The following is a 26,798-nucleotide window of genomic DNA, read 5'->3' on the forward strand; positions in this document are numbered from 1 at the left end:
AAGAATGACACTGGGGCAGTGATAAATAGATGGGAAAATGGTCACTACCACAGAGGTCAGGATGCACTCGCCAGTGGAGGGATGGGACAAGTCCGGGGCTGCAAAGAGAGAGATCGATGGCCGAGAAAGAGCCATGGGCCACACTGAAATGCGTGGGAGCACCGGTATTCAAGAGGCTAAGGTCGAGCTGAGCCAACACATGCTCCACGGCCCGACCGCGGTCATCGGAGACAGTCCCACCCCATAGAGGGTTGTGGGCATTGAAATCGCCTAGAAGCAGCAAAGGTGGCGGAAGTTGAGCCAGCAGTGCAGCCAAGACATGTCGGGGGAGCTCCCTATCCGGAGGAATGTAAACAGAGCAAACAGTAATAGCCGGCGAGAGCTCAACCCTGACAGCGACTGCCTCTAAAGGCGTCTGAAGGGGTACTGGCGAGCTACAGACAGAGTGGTGAACAAAAAGACAAACCCCACCTGACGCTCGTTGACAGGTAGCGCGGTTCTTATAGTATCCCTGATAACCGCAAAGGGCGGGGGTCCGCAGTGCCGGAAACCAAGTTTCCTGCAGAGCAATGCAGAGAACAGGGGAATCACTCAGAAGCATCCGGAGCTCAGGCAGGTGGCGGAAATAACCACTGCAGTTCCATTGGAGAATGGAAGCAGGAAGGGACTGGGAGGGCGTGAATGCGACTAAGAGGCAGACAGCGCCTCAGAGCCAACTGCCGCCACCGGGGGAGAGTCAGCTGAGTCCATAGGAGAGGCCCCCAAGGGTTCCGTGAGGGCGAGATCCGCGGCAGAGGCGAGGATCTCCACCTCATCCCCGGAGCCAGGACTAGGTACAGCAGGCGGTGCTGAAACCGCCGGAACGTCCTTCTTCTTGGACACATGCCGTTCCTTCTTCTCACGTCGGCCCTTAGGGTGAGAGGGCTGGGAGAGCTTCTCTGAAGGAGCGTCGGAGGCCGACGACGACGCAGAAGCCCTACGACCAGCAGGTGGCGGAACCTTCAGCCACTGGCTGACATCCGGCTGGGTAGGAGAAGAAACGGAGGAAGGGAGAGCCCCGAGGGACCCCTTCCGCGAGAGAGGAACCGGCGGAGGCAACGCCGGCGGAGAAGGAGGGGGAGGGATCGAGCCTCCCGGTTGTGGAGCAGATGTCACTCCCGAAGTAAGCGTGGGGGGAGCGACAGAAGAGGGTTTGCCCCCAACTGCTAAGGGGGCAACAGAGGAAGGCTTGCCCCCAGGCACGAGGGGGGCAGACAGAGATACACGGCCCCGAGGGCCCACTGAAGGCGGCACAGATGAGGCGACAACCGTCGCTCGTTTGGGCGACGATAACGTGGCTGCAGCATAAGATGTTCGAATGGAAGCAGGATACAACCTTTCATATTTCTGTTTAGCCTCTCGATAAGTAAGCCGGTCCAGGGTCTTAAATTCCATTATCTTCCGCTCCTTATGAAGAACGGGGCAATCCGGCGAGCATGGAGAGTGGTGCTCCCCACAGTTGACACATACAGGCGGAGGCGCACATGGAGAATCAGGATGAGAGGGGCGTCCGCAATCTCGACATGTAGCGCTGGATGGGCAACGGGAGGACATATGCCAAAACTTCCAGCACTGGAAGCACCGCATCGGGGGAGGCACGTATGGCTTGACGTCGCAACGGTAAACCATCACCTTGACCTTCTCGGGCAAGACATCACCCTCGAAGGCCAAGATAAAGGCACCGGTGGCCACCCTGTTTGTCTTGGGTCCTCTATGGACACGACGGACAAAATGCACACCACGTCGTTCCAAGTCGGCTCTCAGCTCGTCATCGGATTGCAACAAGAGGTCACGATGGTAAATAATCCCCTGGACCATATTTAAGCTCCTGTGGGGAGTGACGGTAACAGGGACGTCACCCAGCTTATCACACAAGAGCAACGCTCGTGACTGGGCTGGGGAGGACGTCTTGAGGAGGATGGACCCATTCCTCATTTTTGACAACCCCGCCACTTCCCCAAACTTATCCTCCAGGTGTTCCACAAAAAACATAGGCTTCGTCGTAAGATCGTAAGAAAGGAGTCACCATCAGTCCTGCTGCAGACAAGGTATTGCGGTAAGTAAGGCTCCCGCTTGGCACTAGATCGGCATCCCTCCCATGGCGCAGCCAACGAGGGGAACGTCTGAGGGTCATATTGCGCAGCATCAAAGTCGACTCTACTTCGCTTAGAGACGCTGGTGGCCGTGCGACCACCAGCTTGGTGTGATTTATTGCGCTTCATTGCGCCACATCCGCCCAGATGCCACCTACTCCGAACGAGGGCTCTCCCCAAGGGCGCCACCCAGCCAAAGCAACGGGTACCTGGCCGATATCCCATTGCCCGGAGTCCCCGTGCCCCAGACAAGATGGGCACATACTCCTTGGCATGCATGGGGAGGAAACAGCTCTGGCATCTGTAGTGCGATCCCTGCGTGGTCAGGGGGCTACCACCAAGAGGGTACATGACGACCCCACCACAACGGACTGGCTACCGTGCTGGATTTTAGGTGTTGAAAGGGTCCACAGTCGTCGTGGGCGCTAAGAAGAAGAGTGCGCAGAAGGCGAGAAGGAGACAACCCAGAAGATGTTGGGCGTAGTCCCCCCCCCCACACGACAATAGGTAACATGCAAGATGGTGGAACATGATGGACCAATAGAAAAACACCACGTAAGGTGTCCTTCCCCAAATGGCACGCACTAACAACAGAAATTTGGAAAAAAATAGGTCAAACCCAAGAGGGGACCATCACAGAATGCCGAAACGTTTGAGACTCCTTTTAGTCGCCTCTTACGACAGGCAGGAATACCGCGGGCCTATTCTTACCCCCGAACCCGCAGGGAGGCATCATAAAAGAAGAGGATAAAAAGTGGTGTACACTGTTGATTGACTCACTATCAACACGGCATATGGCAGTTCCAGTACGGAGACATATTTCTCAGATTTTGATATGGAAGTAATTCAGAATTACCAGGTGACAAGACTATAATTACTACACTCAGTATCCTCAATATTTAACTATATGATGTAATCCTGCAGTACACTTAAGAGTCACACATGCTTGCACTGAAAAATTATGCTTGTTTAAGTCAGGAGTTTTCATTACTCTTGTTTTTAATTACAATACAATGTTAGCTAACAAGGAGAGAGTGTTACGTTTTACATCTGGCCCCCTAAGAAGTGTGCAGTATTGCTGGAAATTTTCTGAATATTATTTCAGTCTCTTTACAAATTAAATGAAATTTAAGGTATACTATTTCTCTGCATGTGTCTTTTTACATCTTAACTGTGACTGCTCACATCACTGCATGTTAGATGGACAACCTGGCTGGCCTTGCTGTTCTGGTTAAATACACCAGTAAAGCTCAGTCAATGTGTGCGTAACATACAGCATAAAAGGTATCAATGTTATCGTATTCGACTGTACCGGAGAGAGCAAGGCTTCCACTCCACGTGAAACAAAATTCAATGAGATTCCAGCAAACATGGAAGAAGACAGTACAATATTTACATCAGGTTTATTCTTACAATGAACACAGTATAACAAGCTATCTCTTCCATTAATCCCCACTGTCAAACTGTCACCAAGAGACAGCAGGACCACCCGGTTGCTCAACATGCCAACCAACGTGATATGTTTCACTTTGATAACTGCTCCACAGCCTGCACTATCAGGATTCTTCCTACCAACATCAGCTTCTCTGAACTGTGCAAGTGGCAACTCTCCCAACAACATATCCTTTGTTTCTCTAACCTGCTTGTTTTCAACCTCTGCTAGTCCCTGTCCTTCGCCTACCTATCTCCTTAAGTGCTCTCACTCCAGCACTATGCTCATCTTCTATCTGCCTGCCAACACCACTACTACTCTTTTCCCCTTCTCTCATGATGCACCTCCCTATCCCTCCTCCTCCTGCCCCCCCCCCCCCCCCCTTCCCACAGTTTACCTGAAATCCCACTTGCTGTAATCATTTAATCAGTCACAATTTAACATTTGAGGCACTGTTACCGTATTTACTCGAATCTAAGCCGCACTTTTTTTCCAGTTTTTGTAATCCAAAAAACCGCCTGCAACTTAGAATCGAGTGCAAAGCAAGCGGAAGTTCTGAAAAATGTTGGTGGGTGCCGCCACAACTAACTTCTGCCGTCGAATATATGTAGTGCTACATAGGCATGCTTTGCAGGCACAAAGATAAATACTGGCACCAAAACCGCTGCACCATAAAAAAGAAGAAGAAGAAGAAGAAGAAAGAAGGTGGAGGATGAGCTTTTTTCTCCACCCCGAGTTTCGACCACTGCATTTTCGTACATTATCCAACGAAGTAAATACAAATTCCGTATTGTTCATCTTCGAATGTAGCAGCAGCATTTCAATGTACTACGAAAATACGACTGGCAAGACTGTTTGGGATGTTTGTCAATATGGCCAACTCTACATTCTGGATTTTTTCCTACCTGTGAGAAGAGATGGTTACTAATAGGAACTTTTATGAATTGTGAATCACTTGCAGTATTCTCTTCACCATAAGAATAATATGAATATAAACATTTTACCACGTATTGTTTCGTGTTTGCTGCTATCTCATTTAAATCCTGTCTGCCTAATAAACTATGAAACTAGAGTGAGACAACAGCAAATGCGGAAGAATATACATATCATGCCATCTTTATATTCGTATTATTCTTATACCTAATAGTGATACAGTCAGAAATGAAGCATGGCAATTGACTACATTTTAAAATCTAAGATGACTCTAATTTCTGTGCAGAATGTAACGTACCAAAGAGGCGCCTGCAAAGATTTTCAAACGGAGAAAAATTTTCGCTGAACTGTCATTCAGAACATCTATCATACGCAGTCTATTATTTGGTTCTTGTTAATCATTAGCAAAGAAAGCAGCAGTGTAAGTAACAACAAATACCAGTCTCTTGCCATTGTTTCGGTAATGAGACGATTCCTCTTTTTTTTTTTTTTTATATAAGCGACGGTAGCGAACACAAAAGGAAGCCATGCCGCGAGCGGCGACAGGCCGTAAACACGCACTATCAGAATGCAACAAACAATGCATGACACAGTACAGCAATGCATTTTCAGCTTATAGTGACGTAAACGCCTATAACAAAGAAAACGGCGCTTATCAGATCAAAGAAAAATAAGCAATCAATTCAAACCAGACAAAGCACGTGAAAAAGGAATCGTACCCGTATAAATAAGGACGGAGCGCCTGACGCATAGCAATGGCTACCAGGCAAAGCGTAACTGCTAAGCTTACAACTCGAACCAAACTACTGTAGCTGTATCGTCATTCATTTGATCTAAATTGTGTCTCATATTACAATGGACCAACTTCGTTTCGATTTGGAGATGTGGCCTAAAACTTTTGTCTCCCCTTGAATTTCGAGTCTCAAATTTCAGGTGCGGCTTAGATTCGGGTAAATTTTTTTTCCTCGACTTTGTGTCTCATTTTTCAGGTGCGGCTTAGATTTGAGTGCGGCTTAGATTCGAGTAAATACGGTAATATATCTGCACTTAGTAATTTCACGACTAGGACAAAGCTAAGACTAAAACTATAACCTCGAAAGACTGACCAATCACTTTGTTAACAAGTTAAAATCTTTTGTAGGATAATTTGAAAACTAGGTCAGACATTCCTCAAAATCTTCAAACTTGCAACACATTCATGACTTCATCAGCTAACAGAGAGCAAATCAACTGGCTGCTGTCATCTTGTCATGAGGGGAGGCACATTCTGTTAAAATGTGATGTAGAGTGATCTGTGTATTACAAGCACTGCACAGTGCACCCTCCTGGGTACTATCACAGGAAAAGAAACTTATGAGTGGAAGCAGGTATCCCACTGTCAGGTGGTTGACTTTACCGACTACAGTTTGTTATCCTTCACTCCCAACCACTCCTCCTTCCATCACTGCATGAAGGGAAAATTACCTTTTACGACTGTTGGTATCTAACAGGCACTCTCAGTTGCTGTGCCTGCCAATTCATTGCCCCAAATTCCCATATGTTTTGGCAACCTGCTGAGTATCACCTCCTACACTTGCTGTAGGTGAAAGAGGGTCCCCTTGGAGTACTGGAGAGATTGAACTGAACCAAGAATTTTTTCACTTAACCAAGTCTCATAGGCTACACTGACCTTGAAATAATATATGTGTATATGCACTCATGGTCTAGGGGTAGCATCTTTGATTAGTAATCAAATCATCATCAGGTTTGAAACCTGCCACTGCTTAGATTTTGATTAATGGTTCAAATGGCTCTGAGCACTATGGGACTTAACAGCTGTGGTCATCAGTCCCCTAGAACTTAGAACTACTTAAACCTAACTAACCTAAGGACATCACACACATCCATGCCCGAGGCAGGATTCGAACCTGCGACCGTAGCAGTCGCGTGGTCCCGGACTGCGCGCCTAGAACCGCGAGACCACCGCGGCCGGCAGATTTTGATTAATAATCAGCATTAGTGATCAAAGACTTTCGGCATAAGAAGTCACCCTCAGTCAGCCAATGGCCTTGTCAAACAGGGCGGAGGAGCAGACGGGGATTCAGGGCACTCTATTGTCCTTGGGGTGGGAAACTGCCCCTAACGGCAGAACAACCAGCAATGGTCAAGGGCATGAGCATGCAGAAGGCAATGAAAACTGCTGCATTAAAGACACATAATATGTATCCACAGAACATGTGATCTGTAACTGAGGAAAGTGTTATGATGATCTCTCCATTGGCAAAAGATTCCGGAATAGTCCCCCACTCAGATCTGCGGGAGGGGACTAACAAGGTAAAGGTGACCATGAGAGAAAGAACGAATAACCAACAAAAGGATAATGTTTTACGAGTTGGAGTGTGGAATGTCAGAAGTTTGAATGTGGTAGGGAAGCTAGAAAATTTGGAAAAGGGAAATGCAAAGGCTAAATCTAAATATAGTAGGGGTCAGTGAAGTTAACTGCAAAGAAGACACGGATTTATGGTCATATGAGTTAGGGTAATACCAACAGCAGCAGAAAATGGTATAACAGAAGTAGGATTAGTTATTAATATGAAGGTAGGGCAGAGAGTGTGTTACAGTGAACAGTGCAGTGATAAGGTTGCTCTTATCAGAATTGACAGCAAACCAACACCAATAATGGTAGTTCAGGTATACAGACCTATGTCACTAACTGAAAATGAAGAGGCAGAGAAAGTATATGAGGATGTTGAAAGGGTAATAAAATATGTAAAGGGAGATGAAAATCTAATAGTCATGGGGGTTGACTGATTTGGTGGAAGAGACCAATAGTCATGGGGGACTGGAATGAAGTTTTAGGGGAAGGAGTAGAAGGAAAGGTTGAAGGAGAATATGAGCCTTGAACACAGAATGAGAGAGGAGAACGACTAACTGAGTTCTGAAATAAATTTCAGCTAATAATAGTGAATACTTTGGCTCGAATCACAAGAGGCAATATACGGGAGATATGGGAAGATTTCAGTTAGATTACATCTTAGTAAGGCAGAGATTCCAAAGTCAGATACTAGATTGTAAGGCATTTCCAGGAGCAGATATAGATTTGGATCACAATTTACTAGTGATGACAGGTAGGCTGAAGTTTAAGAGATTAGTCAGGAAGAATCAATATGCAAAGAAGTGGGGCACGGAAGTACTAAGGAATCATGAGTTATGCTAAAGCTATAGATACAGCAATGAGGGATAGGTCAGTAGACAGTACAATTGAAGAGAAATGGAGATCTCTAAAAATGGCAATCTCAGAAGTTGGAAAGAAAAACATACACGCAAAGGAGGTAATTCCGAAGAAACCATGGGTAATAGGAAAAATACTTCATTTGTCGATGAAAGAAGGAAGTACAAAAATGTTCAGGGAAATTCAGGAATACAGAAATACAAGTCACTCAGGAATGAAATAAACAGGAAGTGCAGGGAAGCTAAGGCAAAATGGCTGCATGAAAAATGTGGAGAAATCGAAAAAGAAATGATTGTCAGAAAGACACACACATCATACAGGAAAGTTAAAACAACCTACGGCAACACAAAAAGCAAGGTTGGTAACATTAAGAGTGCAACGGGAACTCCCTGTTAAATGCAGAGGAGAGAGCAGATAGGTGGATAGAGTACATTGGAGGCCTCTATGAGGGGGAAGACTTGTATGATCTGATAGAAGAAGAAACGGGAGTCAATTTGAAAGAGAGAGGGGATCCAGCATTAGAACCAGAATTTATGAGAGGAGGACTGAAGATCAAATAAGGCAGAAGAAATAGACAACATTTCTTCAGAATTCCTAAAATCATTGAGGAAAGTGGTAACAAAATGATTATTTACATTGGTGTGTAGACTGTATGAGTCTGTGGACAAACCACCTGACTTTCAGAAAAATATCATCCACACAATTCCGAAGACTGTAAGAGCTGAAACATGCGAGAATTATCACACAATCAGCTTACCAGCTGATACATCCAAGTTGCTCACAAGAATAATATACAGAAGAATGGAAAAGAAAATTGCGAATGTGTTAAATGACAATCAGTTTGGCTTTAAGAAAGGTAAAGGCACCAGAGAGCCAATTCTGATGTTGCAGTTGATAATGGAAGCAAGACTAAAGAAAAATCAAGACATGTTCATTGGATTAGTCGACCTGGAAAAAGTATTCAACAATGTAAAACGATGCAAGATGTTCAAAATTCTGAGAAAAATAGGAATAAACTATAGGGAAAGAGCCGAGAAGGAGCAATAAGAGTGAATGACCAAGAACAAAGTGCTTGGATTGAAAAGGGTGTAAGAAAGGGCTGGAGTCTTTCACTCTTACTATTCAATCTGTACATCAACAAAACAATGATAGAAATAAAAGAAAAGTTCAGGAATGGGATCAAAATTCAATGTGGAAGGATATCAGTGAGATGATTTGCTGATGACATTGCTATCCAGTGTGAAAGTGAACAGGAATTGTGTGATCTGCTGAATGAAATAAACAGCCCAATGTGTACAGAATATGGAGTGACAGTAAATCGAAGGAAGATGAAAGTAATGAGAAGTAGCAGAAATGAGAACAGTGAGAAACTTCACATCAGAATTGACGTTCACGATGTAAAGGAATTTAAGGAATTCTGCTACCTAGACAACAAAATAATCAATTGCGGATGGAGCAAGGCGGACATCAAAAGCAGACTAGCCCTGGTAAAAAGGACATTCCTGCTAAGAGTGGTCTCCTAGTATGAAACATAGGCCTTAATTTGAGGAAGAAATTTCTGAGGATGTACGTTTGGAGCACAGTGTTGTGTGGTAGTGAAACATGGACTGTGGGAAAAACAGAAGAGAACCGAAGCATTTGAGATGTGGTGCTACAGACAAATGTTGAAAATTAGGTGCCCCGATAAGGTAAGGAATGAGGAGATTCGGCGCAGAATTGGAGAGGAACGGAATATGTGGAAAACACTGGCAAGGAGAAGGCACAGGATTATAGGACATCTGTTAAGACACTGGGGAATGACTTCCATGGTTCTAGAGGGAGCTATAGAGGGCAAAAAGTGTATAGGAAGACAGAGAGTGAAATACATCCAACTTATAATTGAGGATGCAGGTTGTAAGTGCTACTATGAGATGAAGAGGTTGACACAGGTGAGGAATTCATGGTAGGCCGTGTCAAATCAAACAAGAAGATAAGGAAAAGAAATTAAATTTGAAAGAGAACTATGATGTTTGTACAACATTTTTTCTGATGCCAAGATTACTTTGAAAACCGAAAATTTTGAGACTAGATTAATCAAAATGATGTAAGCATGTGTGAAAAAAATTTTACAGCTGAAATACAAAGAACAGCATGTAAACTGGATGTCACAGGAAATATTTTGAAAGTGTCGGTCAGCATCCCATATTTCCCAAATGTCCACTCCTGCTCATTACTATGAACACAGTTTTGAATATGATGTATGCTCTATTAATTTTACTGACTGTTTATATATTGTTTCCTCAGTTGGACTGCCTATCCAAGCTTACTAAGTCTCTCTCTCTCTCTCTCTCTCTCTCTCTCTCTCTCTCTCTCTCTCTCTCTGTGTGTGTGTGTGTGTGTGTGTGTGTGTGTGTGTGTGTGTGTGTGTGAGAGAGAGAGAGAGAGAGATGTGCAAGCGTTATGTCAGTGATCCTCTTCAGGAGCATTTTCAGTGGAATTATTGAGTTCTAATTTGGTCCAACAAGATCCCTAAGAATCAAAAGTTCTCTCAGGAATAGCCCAACATCACTGAGCGACAATAATATGGCTTTAATGTTGTAGGTGACTAAAAGGTTGTTCAACATCAAACATTTCATCTTACTCATCCACTCCTCTGATATGTAGCACAACACATAGGTGGTGGCAGATTGTTGACGAATATCCTCTTCCAAATTAGTACCTACCTATTTTTTCTTTCAAGGCCTACCTGTGTAACATTCCATAGTTATACTGTGCACAGACAGCTTTTAATTATTTTATTCTCAAAGTGAGCAATTTCAATACAAACTGTGATTACAAAGTGCATAGTTTTAAACAAGATAACAAAAGAACATATACTTACTGGAGCATGAGCCCTGATGTAATTTGCACTGCTTGCTGGGTGGAAAGTGAGATGTTGCTGCCTGTTGGAAAGCTGGCTCAGTTCAACAAAGAGCTTTAGATGGTTTGGGTACAGCAGGTGTACAGGATCATCAATACCGGCATTTGGAGGATGTGGAAACTGTCCGTGCAGCATATCCCACAAGAGACGCTGGGATCCGATGTAGTCGTGTGATTCACCATGCAGCAGTGTGAAAAGAACAGTGCTCGCTAGACAGAAGCAAAGCAATGTGGTAATTGGAATACATTTTACAACTGTTTTGAACAAAACATATACTGCAGTGAATGCCAAAGTATACATTGGTTGCCTGAACACCTATATAAATTTTGTTCTGAAGGGAAAAAAGTTTACTGAGGAATGTGGTTTTTTTCCTTCATGGAAAAATGGATCATTTTTAGTAGTTTATTTAGTTGAAGCATCAACCTAAACAATGAAATTTACATTTTGTTGGATCATTTAACAAGTTGTATGAAACCTTGTAACAATTTTACAGGAAGAACCAGCATTCACTTTAATTCTCTTTGGGTGATTTTCTGGAGAGCAGAACCTTAATTCCTAAGTACTTATCATTTTTCTAACTCAAGGCTTTTAAATTTTTTGTAAATCTATAGATACATAGTGACTCACATGATGGGAATTCAATGTATATTTAGATCATATTTATTAAGTAGGATCATCAAAATCTACATAGCATGTGCAGGTATTTCCGAATATAAAATAGAATATAATTGATATGAATATAATAGAGGGAAACATTCCACATGGGAAAAATAAATATATAAAAAACAAAGATGTCTGCCTGTGTCTGTATATATGCGGATGGATATGTGTGTGTGTGTGTGTGTGTGTGTGTGTGTGTGTGTGTGTGTGTGCGCGCGCCTGTCCTTTTTTCCCTCTAAGGTAAGTCTTTCCGCTCCCAGGATAGGAATGACTCCTTACCCTCTCCCTTAAAACCCACATCCTTTCGTCTTTCCCTCTCCTTCCCTCTCTCCTGATGAAGCGACCATGGGTTGCGAAAGCTTGAATATATGTGTGTGTTTTTTATTTTATTTCTATCAACATTTCTATCATCTATCTTTCTCGTTTGGTAAGTTAAAGCATCTTTGTTTTTTATATATAGAATATAATTGTATAGATAAAAGATTTAGCTCAGCAAATGGCAGCTGGAGAAAACACACAGAGAAGTTAAGGAAATGTGCAAGATTTTGGAACAAGGGGCTCCTTCTTCTTGCAGGGGTAAAAGGGGAAGGAAGACAGTGAAGGAAAAGTACTGCTGAGGTTTAGGAAATGGGAAGAGACATGGAAAAGTCCCGCAGTGCACCACGTCATGGGAGACTTACCAGATGGGATGAGAAACTGGATAGCTGAAAAATCTGCTCACCAAGTGGCAGCACAAGGAAACACATATAAAAGTTAAGGTAAGAAAACATTTAAGGTTTCAAGTATATGGTAGGTAGCATGTTTATATCAACAGCAATTTATTACCAGTTTTAAGGTAATAGCTTAATATTCCTTTAATTCTTATTTTTCCTTGTTTGGGATTGGGGATGATGAGGCGCTGAGTCCATATTTCACCTCTGTTTTGATTTTCTATTCCATACAATTATCAATTTGTGACATCATTATAAACTAGAAAGCTAAACCTCTACAATATATGAAGCGGTTATTATTAAAATACACAATTTAAGCAAAAGATGTTCAAGTGAGGACTTATAAAGCTGAAACATTAAAACTTTGTCCTCACTTAGCACTGTGACATATTTAATGCTTTTACATTCAAAAATTTGTGTGGACCTATATAGTACATACTGTTGTTTGTTTTGTGGTCTCCAATTTCAAGGCTAGTTTGGTGCAGCTCTCCACACTATCTTATGGAAGCCTCCTCATCTCTGTGAAACTACTGCAACCTGCACGTGTTTACTATAGTCACATCCTCATATTGTCTATCATTTTACCCCTTCCCCTCCCCCATCCACACTGCACAAAAGAAACTTACATTACAAACCTGATGATTCCTCTATGCCTTGTGGTATATCATGTCAATGGGCTCCTCCTTTTAGTAAAGTTGTTTCACAAAGCTCTTTTATCCACAAGCAGTTGCAATGCTTCTTCATTAGTTACTTATTCCATCCCTCTAACTTTCAATGTAATTCTATAACCCCACATTTCAAAACCTTATAGTCTCTTGTGCCTTCATGGGCTTTCTCAGTGTAATAATTCTTGAGTTTGTTGCTGGATTCTAAAATCAACACGACATGATATTTCAGCGATTTCTGTGATCTTTGGGAGAACACAGCAGTTGCTGCTGCCAAGTTCCACTGAAAACTGATGCTAAGGCTGCAAACAGTTGTCCTATATAGGCCTCCATACCATAAACAATGCTTGCACTGCCCATCACAGTTGCTGTGCCCAAGACTGGGCCAGTGGCACTGAAGTCAGTGATGTATTACACTCAGAGACTATCTTCGAATACTCAGGCTGGCCCCACCAGAGCACGTGAAAAATTGGAGATAACAGACGACTGTTTCATCAAGGAGCACGTGATGAAATTTTACAAGATTCTGATAGTTGCCTGTACTTCTAGATTTTTGACCAGCATTTATAAAGAGGCAACTGAAATTAGATTGGCAGGTAATTTGATTCATAAAGAAAAGGTTTCCCTATTACCACGATGTGGAACCCTGTACTACTTCATATCAAAACACAATACTCTATCGAAGAGTGTCTTCGAGTGCAATATATTGTCAGTGTCAGAGTTCTACTAGCGGTGAGACCACAAGCCCAGTATCAAGAGCAACGACTGTGGCAGGCAGTGCATGCACCATGTACGGAATGGAGGCCAACAGGACAACAATGGGATTGTTTTCAATGGGACTCAGCGGCAGGAGGAGCAGCAGCCAGCATTCTCCTGAAGTCGGTGGACATCCATTACATATAATTACTCGGTATTATTTTTGCTGGTGTTCACTTTATAGCCTCATTGAAAGGCACAATCCATTCTGTTTGGCTGATCTTCTAAGACAGACCACCACCCATTTCAACTACTGTTTTTATTTCACGGCCTTCAACTTGAAGAACTGCAATCTGGCTCCAGTAAAAGTTGTAGGCAATCTTTCACTCTCTGTATTTTATCCCTGGTAACTTCAGAATTTCAAATAGCGTATTCCAGTCAACATTGTCAAAAAGAGATGGTGTTGCTGTTCCTAAGGTTCTCTGGAACCAAAATTAATGATCCCCAACAAGGTTGGCTGCTACTAGTCATTCCATCTTTCAGTATATACTTTGTGTCAGTGTTTTGAAACTAAGCCTTAGTTAACTAACGTTTCAGTAATATTCAGATTTGCCAGTGCCTGCCTTATGTGCGCAGGAATATTACATTCTTTTCTGAGGTTTGATGATATTTTGCTTATCTCGTGTATTCCACATTGCTGTTGTGCTCTTCAGTCGGAAGACTCGTTTGACACAGCTCTCCACGCTACTCTATCCTCTGCAAGCCTCTTCACCTCTGAGTAACTGCTGCAACTTACATCCCTTCTGCCTGTGACTTTCACCATACAAACTGCTGTGTGTACTTTTTCTGGCAGTTATACACCTCTGTGACCTCTATCTTACTTCGCAACTGCTTGTGAGCATACCTCACTGTAAACAGGAACGCGCCTGGCTGTAACTTGCACGCACAGAAATATTGCAACAAAACTGACTTTTCCTATCCCAAACAGTGGTGCCGCTACACTATTTTGGTTACAATAATGCATTCACTATGCTGTTAATACTAGCATATCTGTGTTCCTATTTTTTATTCATTATTAAACCTACTCCTGAATTACCCCTATTTGATTTTGTATTTATAACCCTGTACTGACCTGACCAGAAGTCCTGTTACTCCTGCCACCAAACTTCAATAACTCCCACTATATATAACTTTCTCATATCCATTTCTGTTTTTAAATTTTCCTAAGCTACCTGCCTGATTAAAGGATCTGACATTCCACACACTAATTTGTAGAATGTCAGTTTTGTTTCTCCTGATAACATCCTCCTTAATAGTCCCTGGCCGGAGATCCGAATGGGGGACATTTTACCTCCGGAATATTTTACCCAAGAGGATGCCATCATCATTTAACCATACAGTGGAGCTGCATGCCCTGGGGAAAAGTTACGGCTGTAGTTTCCCGTTGCTTTCAGCTGTTTGCAGTACCAGCACAACAGGCCCATTTGGTTGATGCTACAACATCAGATCCAGACTGCTGGCCCTAAAGTACTGAAAAGGCTGCTGCCCCTCTTCTGGAATCATATGTTTGTCTGGCCCCTCTGTTGTGTTTGATCTTTTGTACAGCTACCTGTATCGCTGAGGCATGCAAGCCTCCCCACCAAAACAGCAAGGTCCATGGTTCATGGGGGCTATTCCACATACCAATATGGAATAGTATTGCCATTGTTGATACTCCCAACGATAATAATAATTCAGAGGAAATCTTATCTTCTCCAGATTTATTGTAACAGTAGCCAACATCACAATGCTGATATTATGGCACGTTTGAAACAACGGCTTCGCATTTACCAAAGACATGCAGGTATTGTCCAATTTATTTAGTTCCCCATCTCCTCAAGATCTTACCTTCATGGAATTTATTCATCTTTAATCTGCATTTCACAACTAAAATTATGGTTAAAGTTCATATATGCTTCTGGAAATGATTTACATTTTGTCATATGGTTTACCTGTGCTGCTGTTACGTACACTGTCTTTCATGGTTCTCAAACCTAGAGTTGGTAATGATTAAATTGTGCTTTGTGCCCTTAGCATTCTCATGTGCAGTTCAAGTTCACCTAATATTTTTCCTCCTCTTTGTTTTCCTACTACTGAATTCCAATCACCTATCACAAACATTCTTACCCCTTGATGCACTGCGTAATTTCTTTTATCACTTCATATTTTTTTCCAATCTGTTCATCATCTGTGGCATTAAAGGGCTCTTGTACTAACATCATCAGTCATCACAAAGCATCCATGTGAGCTAAGATTCATAATGCTGTCAGTAACTAAATAGACCCACATGCTAAGAGGAAATCGGGGAGACAGTGTATATTAGCAGTACTGACAGTTCTCCATATGGTAAGAACTCACCAACAATTCTGCCTCTCAATTTTACAGCTTTTTAAGGAACATTTTCTTTTTGATATGACTAAACCTAATTGTTAGAGTGCTACAATTTTTGGTAAAGTTGCAAGGCAGTTCTCAATTGGCTCCTTAAAAAAAGCATGGCACTGAAAGGCTTGAGAAATTATGCTTTAGACAGAATACAAGAATATAGACCGAATTTTCACTCTGCAGTGGCATATGCATCAATTTGAAACTACCTGGCATATTAAAATTGTTTGCCACACTGGAACTCTAATCTGGGACTTTGCCTTTCACAGACAGCTACTCAGCCGATACAGCACTTGTCGACGAAAAATAAAAGGTCCCAGGTTTGGGGCCCTGTCCAAAACACAGTTTTAAATGGTTATTCAAGTTTCAGAAACACCACAGTCCACCGCAGAATGGAAATTTGTTCTGGAAGCATTCCCCTGGCAGTGGCTAAGCCAATTCTCCCCAACATCCTTTCTTCCAGTCATGGAAGATATGCAGAAGAGCTTCTGTGATGTTTGGGAGAAGGGAAGCTGTGAGAGGGGGTCACAAGTCGTGCTCAGACAGTGCAATTGGTAAGCACTTGGTCACGAAATGGAAAGGTTCCAGGTTCGAGTCCCAGTGTGGCACAAAGTTTTACTCTGCCAGAAAGTTTTGTAATATAGGTAAATAGCCAGAATAAAATATTTTCTTAATCTTGAAGCACCTGTACCAGAAAAAGCATTCCACTCAAGAATGACCAAGAAAATATGTTTCCTTATTCATATCCAGAACTATGCTGGAATTTTTACACCAATGTGCTGAACATAGCACTTGCCCACATGTGCTTGCTTTTATTTTATCAAAGAATATGAAAGTATGTCTGCAATCTGATACACTGAAGCCTGCGTTACAAACAGTTCCACTCACATTGTTGTGTGTCATCCTGGGGGAAGACCTGGGAAAGGGCATGCGCCGTGGCCAGCAGTGCCACTATACCAGTGACTGGGCTTGTTGCACCTGGCACCACCTGGTCAAACATAGACGTGGAATCCATTCGGGCTGAAACCATGATGACCGTTCCGTTTTCATAAGCGGCATCTGGACGATTTCGTGAGAGAGCTGGTAGGCTCACCCAAACGTTACGGTCAATAAGAGCGTCACACACGTGGACTGTAAAAGGAGAAAGTTTATCTCTAGTGAATATTTTGCTTAATGAGATAAAAATAGAATATGCACTACATGTGATAACTTAAGCAAACACACATACAGGTTAAGTTACTTATACACATCAGGAAATTGCTCATTTTTGTGTCAGTGCAAGTCTTGAGTAGTGCATACCATTTTATTTCTCTGTATAAATTTATGAAGACACTTACCATTTTCCAATTCTGATCAGTTGCTAAAATCAAATTTTACAACAGAGTAAATCTATTGAGAAACTACTGTTTAAACAATAATCAATTAGAGGTATTTGTTATCGTACAACTAGAGAGATTAGAGCACAGTCCTTACCTGAGTTTAAAAAAACAGTATGAAAGCACGCTATCATTTTACAATAAGCTGTAACACAATCATTAGGAACTAATTTGCAGCATTGAAATTCTGTGTGCCTTTGCTCAATGATGACACACAAAATATAAGGGGAGACAGCTAAGATGAGAACTTTTGAAAAAATATGCTGTTGCAAAAATTGACATAATGTCTTGAAGAAAATCTGCAATCACAAGTTGTGAAACATATTTATATTGCCTGTCTTGATTGCACTAATTTTTTAAAATGAACTCTTTCAGTTCAAAATGAAACATCAACAGATCTGACTGTACGTTACATAGGATGCAGCATTTAAAGTTCATTGATATGAACGGGTTATTTTTGTAACTTATAGAATCAGATCTGAGGATGATTCATATTGAAACAAAATAACGCATTAAAAAAAATCAATGCAATCACAATGGACAATAAAAAATCTAAATGATTGTATGGGTACCATTGCTAAAACTCTACTACTGAAAAGGTGAACTCAACCCCTTTGTAGCACGAACTAATGTGGTCTAATACTTGGTAGAGCCACATTCCATCTACAACTAGTGCCAATTGATGCTTGCAAAATACAGAAGTCCTTAACTTCACAACAAATAATTTTCAGAGTGTAATGGTTGTACCATAAAAAGTAGTAGGTGAGCTTGACAAAAGAAACTATCAGCTCACACACATCTTTTAACATTACTCATTGAAACTATAAACTATAACTCACAACTTCATTCACTCATCTTCCATATATCCTATATGATGAAAGAGCCTCTACACAGTGTACCAAGTCAAAATATACACCATTATAGAGATGCAACTTCTGTAAATGAAATTATTAAAAACTAAGACCACCCACTGTCAATTCACATTATTCCTAGAACATTGTTGTCACACTTACTTTATCATCCAACAATCTTCACAATTATAAACTCATATCTGAACCAAAACAAATTGAAATAGGTGTTCCACAGGGCAGCATTCTGGGCCCATTGTTATTTCTAATTTATATCAATGATATACAGGCTCCAGACAGCTCAGCCAAAATTCTACTATTTGCAGATGACACAAATATAATAATTAGTGATATAAAAGAATCATTGTGTACCACAACAGAAAAAAATGCTCTCATACATAGTCATGGTTTTATTCAAATAAGCTGACATTAAATACAAAGAAAACAAACTTTATACAGTATGGATGCAAGTGCCAAGGGGAAAATATGTGCCTTATGCTGGATAGCAAACAAATAGAAAAAGTGTGCACCACAAAGTTTCTGGGAATGCGAATTGACCACGATTTAAACTGGAATGAACACAGTGTATATCTTACTCAGAAACTTAGCTCAGCATGTTTTGCGTTTAGAATAATATCCAAGGTATGTAGCAAAGAATGTATTAGAGCGGTGTACTTTAGTTATTTCCAATCAGTTGCAAGCTATGGCATAAGTTTTTGGGGAAAAACCAGGTCAAGACTAAATGACATTTTTATTATGCAAAAAAGAGCTATTCATATCATGACACACAGCCCACCACAAATCCACTGTAGACCCTTATTCAAACAACTAAAGATACTGACAATACCATCAATATATACTTTTAAATGCCTGGAAATGATCAATAAAAATAACTGCAATCTCCAAACCACCTCAAGCTACCATGATCACAATACAAGGCATTGTAAAGACTTCCACATTTCCTATGTAGCAAAAACTAGAAGTCAGAAACATGTTAGCCACTTAGGAATAAAGCTTTTAAATGCACTTCCATCTCAAATTAAAGAATTGAAAGGCAAAAATAATTTCAAGTGTGAGGTAAAAAAATACTTGATGGAAAAATGCTACTACAGTGTAAATGAATACCTGTCTCAGACTGTGGATTGAAACCTGTACTTATTTTTTAAAAATTCAAACTAATTTAATTACGTTTTCAACTTCGTAATTATGGTACTTATGAAAAGTCTGTTAAATATCCGTAATACGTTTTGTGTATAAGGCGTAGTTCCTGATCTATAATTGTTTATCATGAGCACGTACTTTTGTTTTTGTGTAACAAGTTCTTGTACACTACTTATGTACTACGTCTGTGTAATTTGTTTTGCTGTTTGTATATGTTTGTCCATTTATTATGTGTATGTGGTGTTATGTGTTTTTTTGTAATCAAATGACAAATCCTATATCACATGTGCGACCTATTGGATGCTAAATAAATAAATAAATAAATAAATAAAACATCAAAGAATGCTGCAAATCGGTGCCTTACACATTGAGCAAAGACACCACTACTTTAAGAATCCTACTGCTTTTCTTGTTAGATTCAACTGCTTTTCATTAGCAACAAAATATGGTGCTTATCAATTCCACAGGTACACTGATTAATGCTGAAGGATAGCTATTGTGTACTGTATGAAGGTAGCTAACAAACATTCTTATTATTATTATTATTATTATTATTATTATTATCTTTCCTTTCTCAGACATTATGTCTGGTTAAAAATGGAAAGTGAAGCGGACCTTGATCAAGCATGACTTCCTTTTAACTGTACGGTATATGTTACATTGCATTTAGGAACTTTCGGGTAATTGAACATGTATTAATAATTACAGATTTCTAAAAAACGAAGATGATGTGACTTACCAAACAAAAGCGCTGGCACGTCGATAGACACACAAACAAACACAAACATACACACAAAATTCTAGCTTTCAGAACCAACGGTTGCCGCGTCAGGAAAGAGGGAAGGAGAGGGAAAGACGAAAGGATTTGGGTTTTAAGGGGGAGGGTAAGGAGTCATTCCAATCCCGGGAGCGGAAAGACTTACCTTAGGGGAAAAAAAGGATGGGTATACACTCGCGCACACACACACATATCCATCCACACACATACAGACACAAGCAGACATATACAGAGGCAAAGAGTTTGGGCAGAGATGTCAGTCGAGGCAGAAGTGCAGAGGCAAAGATGTTGTTGAATGACAGGTGAGGTATGAGAGGCGGCAACTTGAAATTAGCGGAGATTGAGGCCTGGTGGATAACGGGAAGAGAGGATATATTGAAGAGCAAGTTCCCATCTCCGGAGTTTGGATAGGTTGGTGTTAGTGGAAAGTATCCAGATAGCCCGGACGGTGTAACACTGTGCCAAGATGTGCTGGCCGTGCACCAAGGCATGTTTAGCCACAGGGTGATCCTCATTACCAACAAACACTGTCTGCCTGTGTCCATTCATGCGAATGGACAGTTTGTTGCTGGTCATTCCCACATAGAATGCGTCACAGTGTAGGCAGGCCAGTTGGTAGATCACGTGGGTGCTTTCACACGTCGCTCTGCCTTTGATCGTGTACACCCTCCGGGTTACAGGACTGGAGTAGGTGGTGGTGGGAGGGTGCATGGGACAGGTTTTACACCGGAGGCGGTTACAAGGGTAGGAGCCAGAGGGTAGGGAAGGTGGTTTGGGGATTTCATAGGGATGAACTAAGAGGTTACGAAGGTTAGGTGGACGGCGGAAAGACACTCTTGGTGGAGTGGGGAGGATTTCATGAAGGATGGATCTCATTTCCGGGCAGGATTTGAGGAAGTCGTATCCCTGCTGGACAGCCACATTCAGAGTCTGATCCAGTCCCGGAAAGTATTCTGTCACAAGTGGGGCACTTTTGTGGTTCTTCTGTGGGAGGTTCTGGGTTTGAGAGGATGAGGAAGTGGCTCTGGTTATTTGCTTCTGGACCAGGTCGGGAGGGTAGTTGCGGGATGCGAAAGCTGTTGTCAGGTCGTTGGTGTAATGGTTGCCGCCACTCATACCTCACCTGTCATTCAACAACATCTTTGCCTCTGCACTTCCGCCTCGACTGACATCCCTGCCCAAACTCTTTGCCTCTGTATATGTCTGCTTGTGTCTGTATATGTGTGGATGGATATGTGTGTGTGTGTGCGAGTGTATACCCGTCCTTTTTCCCCCTAAGGTAAGTCTTTCCGCTCCCAGGATTGGAATGACTCCTTACCCTCTCCCTTAAAACCCAAATCCTTTCGTCTTTCCCTCTCCTTCCCTCTTTCCTGACGAGGCAACCGTTGGTTGCGAAAGCTAGAATTTTGTGTGTATGTTTGTGTGTCTATCGACATGCCAGTGCTTTCGTTTGGTAAGTCACATCATCTTTGTTTTTTAGATATATTTTTTCCCACGTGGAATGTTTCCTTCTATTATATTCATATAATTACAGATTTCTGTAGTTGTATATATACGTTTGGATGTAGCTGTATTGCGTTGATGTACTGGTGGATATTGTGTGGTATGACTCCTGTAGTTGATAGTACAATTGGTATAATGTCAACTTTATCCTGATGCCACATGTCCTTGACTTCCTCAGCCAGTTGGATGTATTTTTCATTTTTTCCTCCTGTTTTCTTCTGTATATTTGTTGTATTTGGTATGGATATTTCGATTAGTTGTGTTAATTTCTTCTTTTTATTGGTGATTATGATGTCAGGTTTGTTATGTGGTGGTGTTTTATCTGTTATAATGGTTCTGTTCCAGTATAATTTGTAGTCATCATTCTCCAGAACATTTTGTGGTGCATACTGGTATGTGGGAACGTTTTGTTTTATTTTTGCTACATTGTCATGTCTTCTGGTGTATTCTGTATTTGCTAGTATTGTACATTCGCTTGTGATGTGACCTACTGTTTCTATTTGTTGTTTGCAAAGTCTGCATTTATCTGTTGTGGTATTGGGATCTTTAATAATATGCTTGCTGTAATATCTTGTGTTTATTGTTTGATCCTGTATTGCAATCATGAATCCTTCTGTCTCACTGTATATATTGCCTTTTCTTAGCCATATGTTGGATGCGTCTTGATCGATGTGTGGCTGTGTTAGATGATACGGGTGCTTGCCATGTAGTGTTTTCTTTTTCCAATTTACTTTCTTCGTATCTGTTGATGTTATGTGATCTAAAGTGTTGTAGAAGTGGTTATGAAATTGCAATGGCATAGCCAATGTATTTATATGAGTGTTTGCTTTGTGTATTTTGCTAGTTTCTACTCGTTCTATAAAGAATTTTCTTAAATTGTCTACCAGTCCATAATGTAGGTTTTTTATGTCGATAAATCCCCTTCCTCCTTCCTTTCTGCTTAATGTGAATCTTTCTGTTGCTGAATATATGTGATGTATTCTATATTTGTGGCATTGTGATCGTGTAAGTGTATTGAGTGCTTCTAGTTCTGTGTTACTCCATTTCACAACTCCAAATGAATAGGTCAATATTGGTATAGCGTAAGTATTTATAGCTTTTGTCTTGTTTCTTGCTGTCAATTCTGTTTTCAGTATTTTTGTTAGTCTTTGTCTATATTTTTCTTTTAGTTCTTCTTTATTATTTGTATTATCTATTCTATTATCTATTCTATTTTTGCCTGTATCCTAGATATTTATAGGCATCTGTTTTTTCCATCGCTTCTATGCAGTCGCTGTGGTTATCCAGTAAGTAATCTTCTTGTTTAGTGTGTTTTCCCTTGACTATGCTATTTTTCTTACATTTATCTGTTCCAAAAGCCATATTTATATCATTGCTGAATACTTCTGTTATCTTTAGTAATTGGTTGAGTTGTTGATTTGTTGCTGCCAGTAGTTTTAGATCATCCATGTATAGCAAATGTGTGATTTTGTGATGGTATGTTCCAGTGATATTATATCCATAATTTGTATTATTTAGCATGTTGGATAGTGGGTTCAGAACAAGGCAGAACCAGAAAGGACTTAATGAGTCTCCTTGGTAAATTCCACACTTAATCTGTATTGGCTGTGATGTGATATTATTTGAATTTGTTTGGATATTAAGTGTGGTTTTCCAATTTTTCATTACTATGTTTAGCAATTGTATCAATTTAGGACCTACTTTGTATATTTCCAATATCTGTAGTAACCATGAGTGGGGTACAGTATCAAAAGCTTTTTGGTAATCAATGTATGTGTAGTGTAGTGACCTTTGTTTAGTTTTAGCTTGATATGTCACCTCTGCATCTATTACCAGTTGCTCTTTACATCCTCGTGCTCCTTGGCAGCAGCCTTTTTGTTTTTCATTTATAATTTTGTTCTGTGTTGTATGTGTCATTAATTTCTGTGTAATGACTGAAGTTAATATTTTGTATATTGTTGGTAGGCATGTTATGGGGTGATATTTTGCTGGGTTTGCTGTGTCTGCTTGATCTTTAGGTTTCAGATAAGTTATTCCTTGTGTATGTGTATCAGGGACTGTGTATGGGTCTGCAATGTAACTGTTAAATAATTTAGTTAGATGTGAATGTCTTCAGGTGAACTTCTTTAGCCAGAAATTTGCTATTTTATCTTTTCCAGGGGCTTTCCAATTGTGTGTAGAATTAATTGCTTGGGTGACTTCATGTTGCAAAATTATCAATTCAGGCATTTGTGGTATCATCTTGTATGTGTCTGTTTCTGCTTGTATCCACTGTGTTATGTTGTACCGGGTTTGACCATATGTCGCTCCAGAAGTGTTCCATGTCTGTTATGTTTGGTGGATTGTCTATTTTAATGTGTGTGTTATCTATTGTCTGGTAAAATTTCTTTCAGTTTGTGTTGAATGTTTGGTTTTGTTCCCTTCTATTTTCACTTTTTTTTGTACCTTTTAAGTCGTTTGGCCACTGCTTGTAATTTCTGCTTCTTTTCATCTAATTGCTCTATCGCTTCTTGTTGTGAGATTTTACCTAACCTTTTTCGTTTTTTGTCTGATATTTCATTCCTTATAAATTGTGTTAGCTGTCCGATGTCTTTTCTCAGTTTTTCTATTCTGATCTGCAGCCTGTGTTGCCATGCTGGTTTTGTGGGTTTCTTCTGTGTGTTGGTTGGTTCCGATCTCTGCCTAGTGTGTGTATTTAGTGCAGTGAGTGCTCCGATATAAACCAGTAGTTGTAACTCTTCCATAGCTGTATTTTCATTTATTTTGTTGTGTATGATTGTGTTGATAGTTGTTGTTGTTGTTGTTGTTTCGACTAGTGGGTTATTTGGGGTCTATGCAAGAATGGTCTAATGTCTGGTTTTGTGTCTTTGTATTCTATATATGTCAGCTGAAATTTTTCTTCTATATCTAACATGTGTGTCACTTCGTGTTCTATTTGTGCTTGTTTTGGTGGCTGTCTTAAGATTTCATTTTCCTCTGATTGTTTAATTGATGCGTGTTGTTCTTTGCTTGTTTGCTCTGGGATGTTTGAGTCCATTACTGTATTTTCTTCTTCTTCTGATTGCACATTATTTTGTTCCAGTATTTGTTGTACTTATTGTTTGATGTTTTCTAATTCTGACTGGGGTATCCTGTTATTTCTGATTATTACATGGATCTGATCAGCTAGTCGTTATTCCGTTAAAAATATTAATTCTGGGTATCTGGTAATAAATGTTGTGTATACTTGTGATCTGTATCCAGTTGTGTTGGTTCCTAAGTTTGTTGCTTGGTAATAACAGAACATGAGGTGTCGGTTAACTTCATCCGACCATCTCTGTCTTTGTTTTCCTTCTAGAGTGGTTGCAGGAAGCATATCCTGCAAAACACCTCTATTTGGATTTAAATCATTTCCTGTGTGGCTAGCAGTGTCGTTACCATTGTGGACGGGCATAGGGTTCAAGCGTCGTCCCCGACCATGACACCGCTTGTCCGAGGCTTCATTAGTTCTGTCCTGAACCAACTAATCACACTAAAAGGGGGGTTAGCCCTAGTAGTGGTTTGTTCTTTTCGTCACCTTTTACGACTGGCAGAACATACCGGAGGCCTATTCTTTTCCCGGGCCTCCACGGGGTTATTATTATTATTATTATTATTATTATTATTATTATTATTACTGTTGTTATTGTTGTTGTTGTGTTACGTGTGTATCAAGTGTCCAAAAATTGGAGAGGATTTCTGCCTTAGGCAAGACACAGTTCTGTAGTTTTGTTTCCACCCAGACATGTTTTGGCACTTTTTGTCAATCCTCAGTAGGTTTATTTGTTTATTTTTTTGTGCAAAATTGTTGTTACATGTTAACCACTTGTCGCAGTTATTGTCAAATACATAGAGAGAGAGAGAGAGAGAGAGAGAGAGAGAGAGAGAGAGAGAGAGAGGGGGGGGGGGGGGGAGGAGGAGTAGAGTGAATGGTGTGGAGGTGTGGAGCACAGGGGGAGAATTTAATTATTGAGGGTGACTGTGGTGTCACCGCCAGACACCACACTTGCTAGGTGGTAGCCTTTAAATCGGCCGCGGTCCATTAGTACACGTCGGACCCGCGTGTCGCCACTGTCAGTGATAGCAGACCGAGCGCCACCACACGGCAGGTCTAGAGACACGTACTAGCACTCGCCCCAGTTGTACAGCCGACTTTGCTAGCGACGCCACACTGACAAATACGCTCTCATTTGCCAAGACGATAGTTAGCATAGCCTTCAGCTACATTTGCTACGACCTAGCAAGGCGCCGTATTCAATTGATATTGAGATTCTATTAATGTATCATCAAGAGCGATGTTCTACAAATGTGGATTAAAGTTAAGTATTCCAGAAGCTACGTACTTTTCTTTATAGCATTCATTACGTATCCTGTTTCAGACCTCACGCCAGCCTGCGTGAGTTTAAGCGCGTGCCTTTCGGCTTCCTCTCATTGTGTCTAGGCTGTCTTGCCTAGACACAACAGTGACAATATGAAGTTTTGGGGTGGGGTCACTTGTATAGTTCCTCTATTGTGGGAAAAAGTGTTTTATTGCATAGTAATGTGTATTTGTTTATTAATTTCCTTCCTTGGGCTACTGATTTTTGGATGTAATAATTTTCTTCTATTGTTAGTTTCTGGTGTAGGTCACTACTAACTTTAATGATTTTCTGTGTTCATTGGATGGAGATTCTGTGCTAGTAGGTGATCAGCAAATGCTGAGTGAGAGCTATTACTTTTCAATGCTCTGAGATGTTCTGTATACCTGGTTCTAATATTCCTGCATTTTTGACCCACATACACAAAATGACAGACTGGGAAAACATACTGAGTGGCTGTGTTTGACAGTATTGGTGGTACATTTTCCCAGTCTGTACCGCGTTGTGTTATGGATTCTGTATGCTATGTTGAGTCCTTGTCTCTTCAGTGTATTGCCTACCCTGTGTGTAACTTTCTTGTTATAGGTGATTACGTGCCATTTGTTGCTTTCTGTCCACTGATTTGTTGTGAGATGTGTCGTATTTGTGTATGTTATGTTTCCTGATTATGTGTTGCCTGTTTCTGTATTTTTAGTTTATTTCATCTACTGTCTTTGGGTCATATCCATCTTCCTGAGCTGTGTGTTATATTGTGTTCAGTTCTTCAGTGTGGCCATGTTTGTTCATAGATGTTTTGTTCAGTGTGTGTGGCAAATATCTTGAAACTGGATTGTTTATGGGTTATGTGGTGACTGGACTGGTTATGAATGTTGGTGCTGATGATTGTACATTTCCTATAAATTGTGAACTCATGTTTGTTGTTTCTCTTGTTAATGGTGAGGTCTAAGAAATTTAGTTTTCTGTGTTCAATGGTGAACTATATTTGTGATTAGATAGT

The 26,798-nt window shown here is 40.9% G+C and overlaps 1 protein-coding gene across 1 annotated transcript in view; it reads right to left on the minus strand.

Annotated features, from left to right (window-relative positions):
• LOC124544863 (nicastrin) overlaps positions 1-26,798 on the minus strand; it is a 130,043-nt gene that overhangs the window by 53,165 nt on the left and 50,080 nt on the right. The window contains exons 5-6 of the mRNA XM_047123574.1: positions 16,648-16,890; positions 10,569-10,816 (exon numbers count right to left, since the gene is read on the minus strand). Of these exons, the coding sequence (XP_046979530.1) occupies positions 10,569-10,816; positions 16,648-16,890 (491 nt within the window). The remainder of the gene's footprint in view (positions 1-10,568; positions 10,817-16,647; positions 16,891-26,798) is intronic.

The sequence above is a fragment of the Schistocerca americana genome, chromosome 8, assembly GCF_021461395.2.
Source record: "Schistocerca americana isolate TAMUIC-IGC-003095 chromosome 8, iqSchAmer2.1, whole genome shotgun sequence".
In the NCBI taxonomy this organism is placed as follows: domain Eukaryota; kingdom Metazoa; phylum Arthropoda; class Insecta; order Orthoptera; family Acrididae; genus Schistocerca; species Schistocerca americana.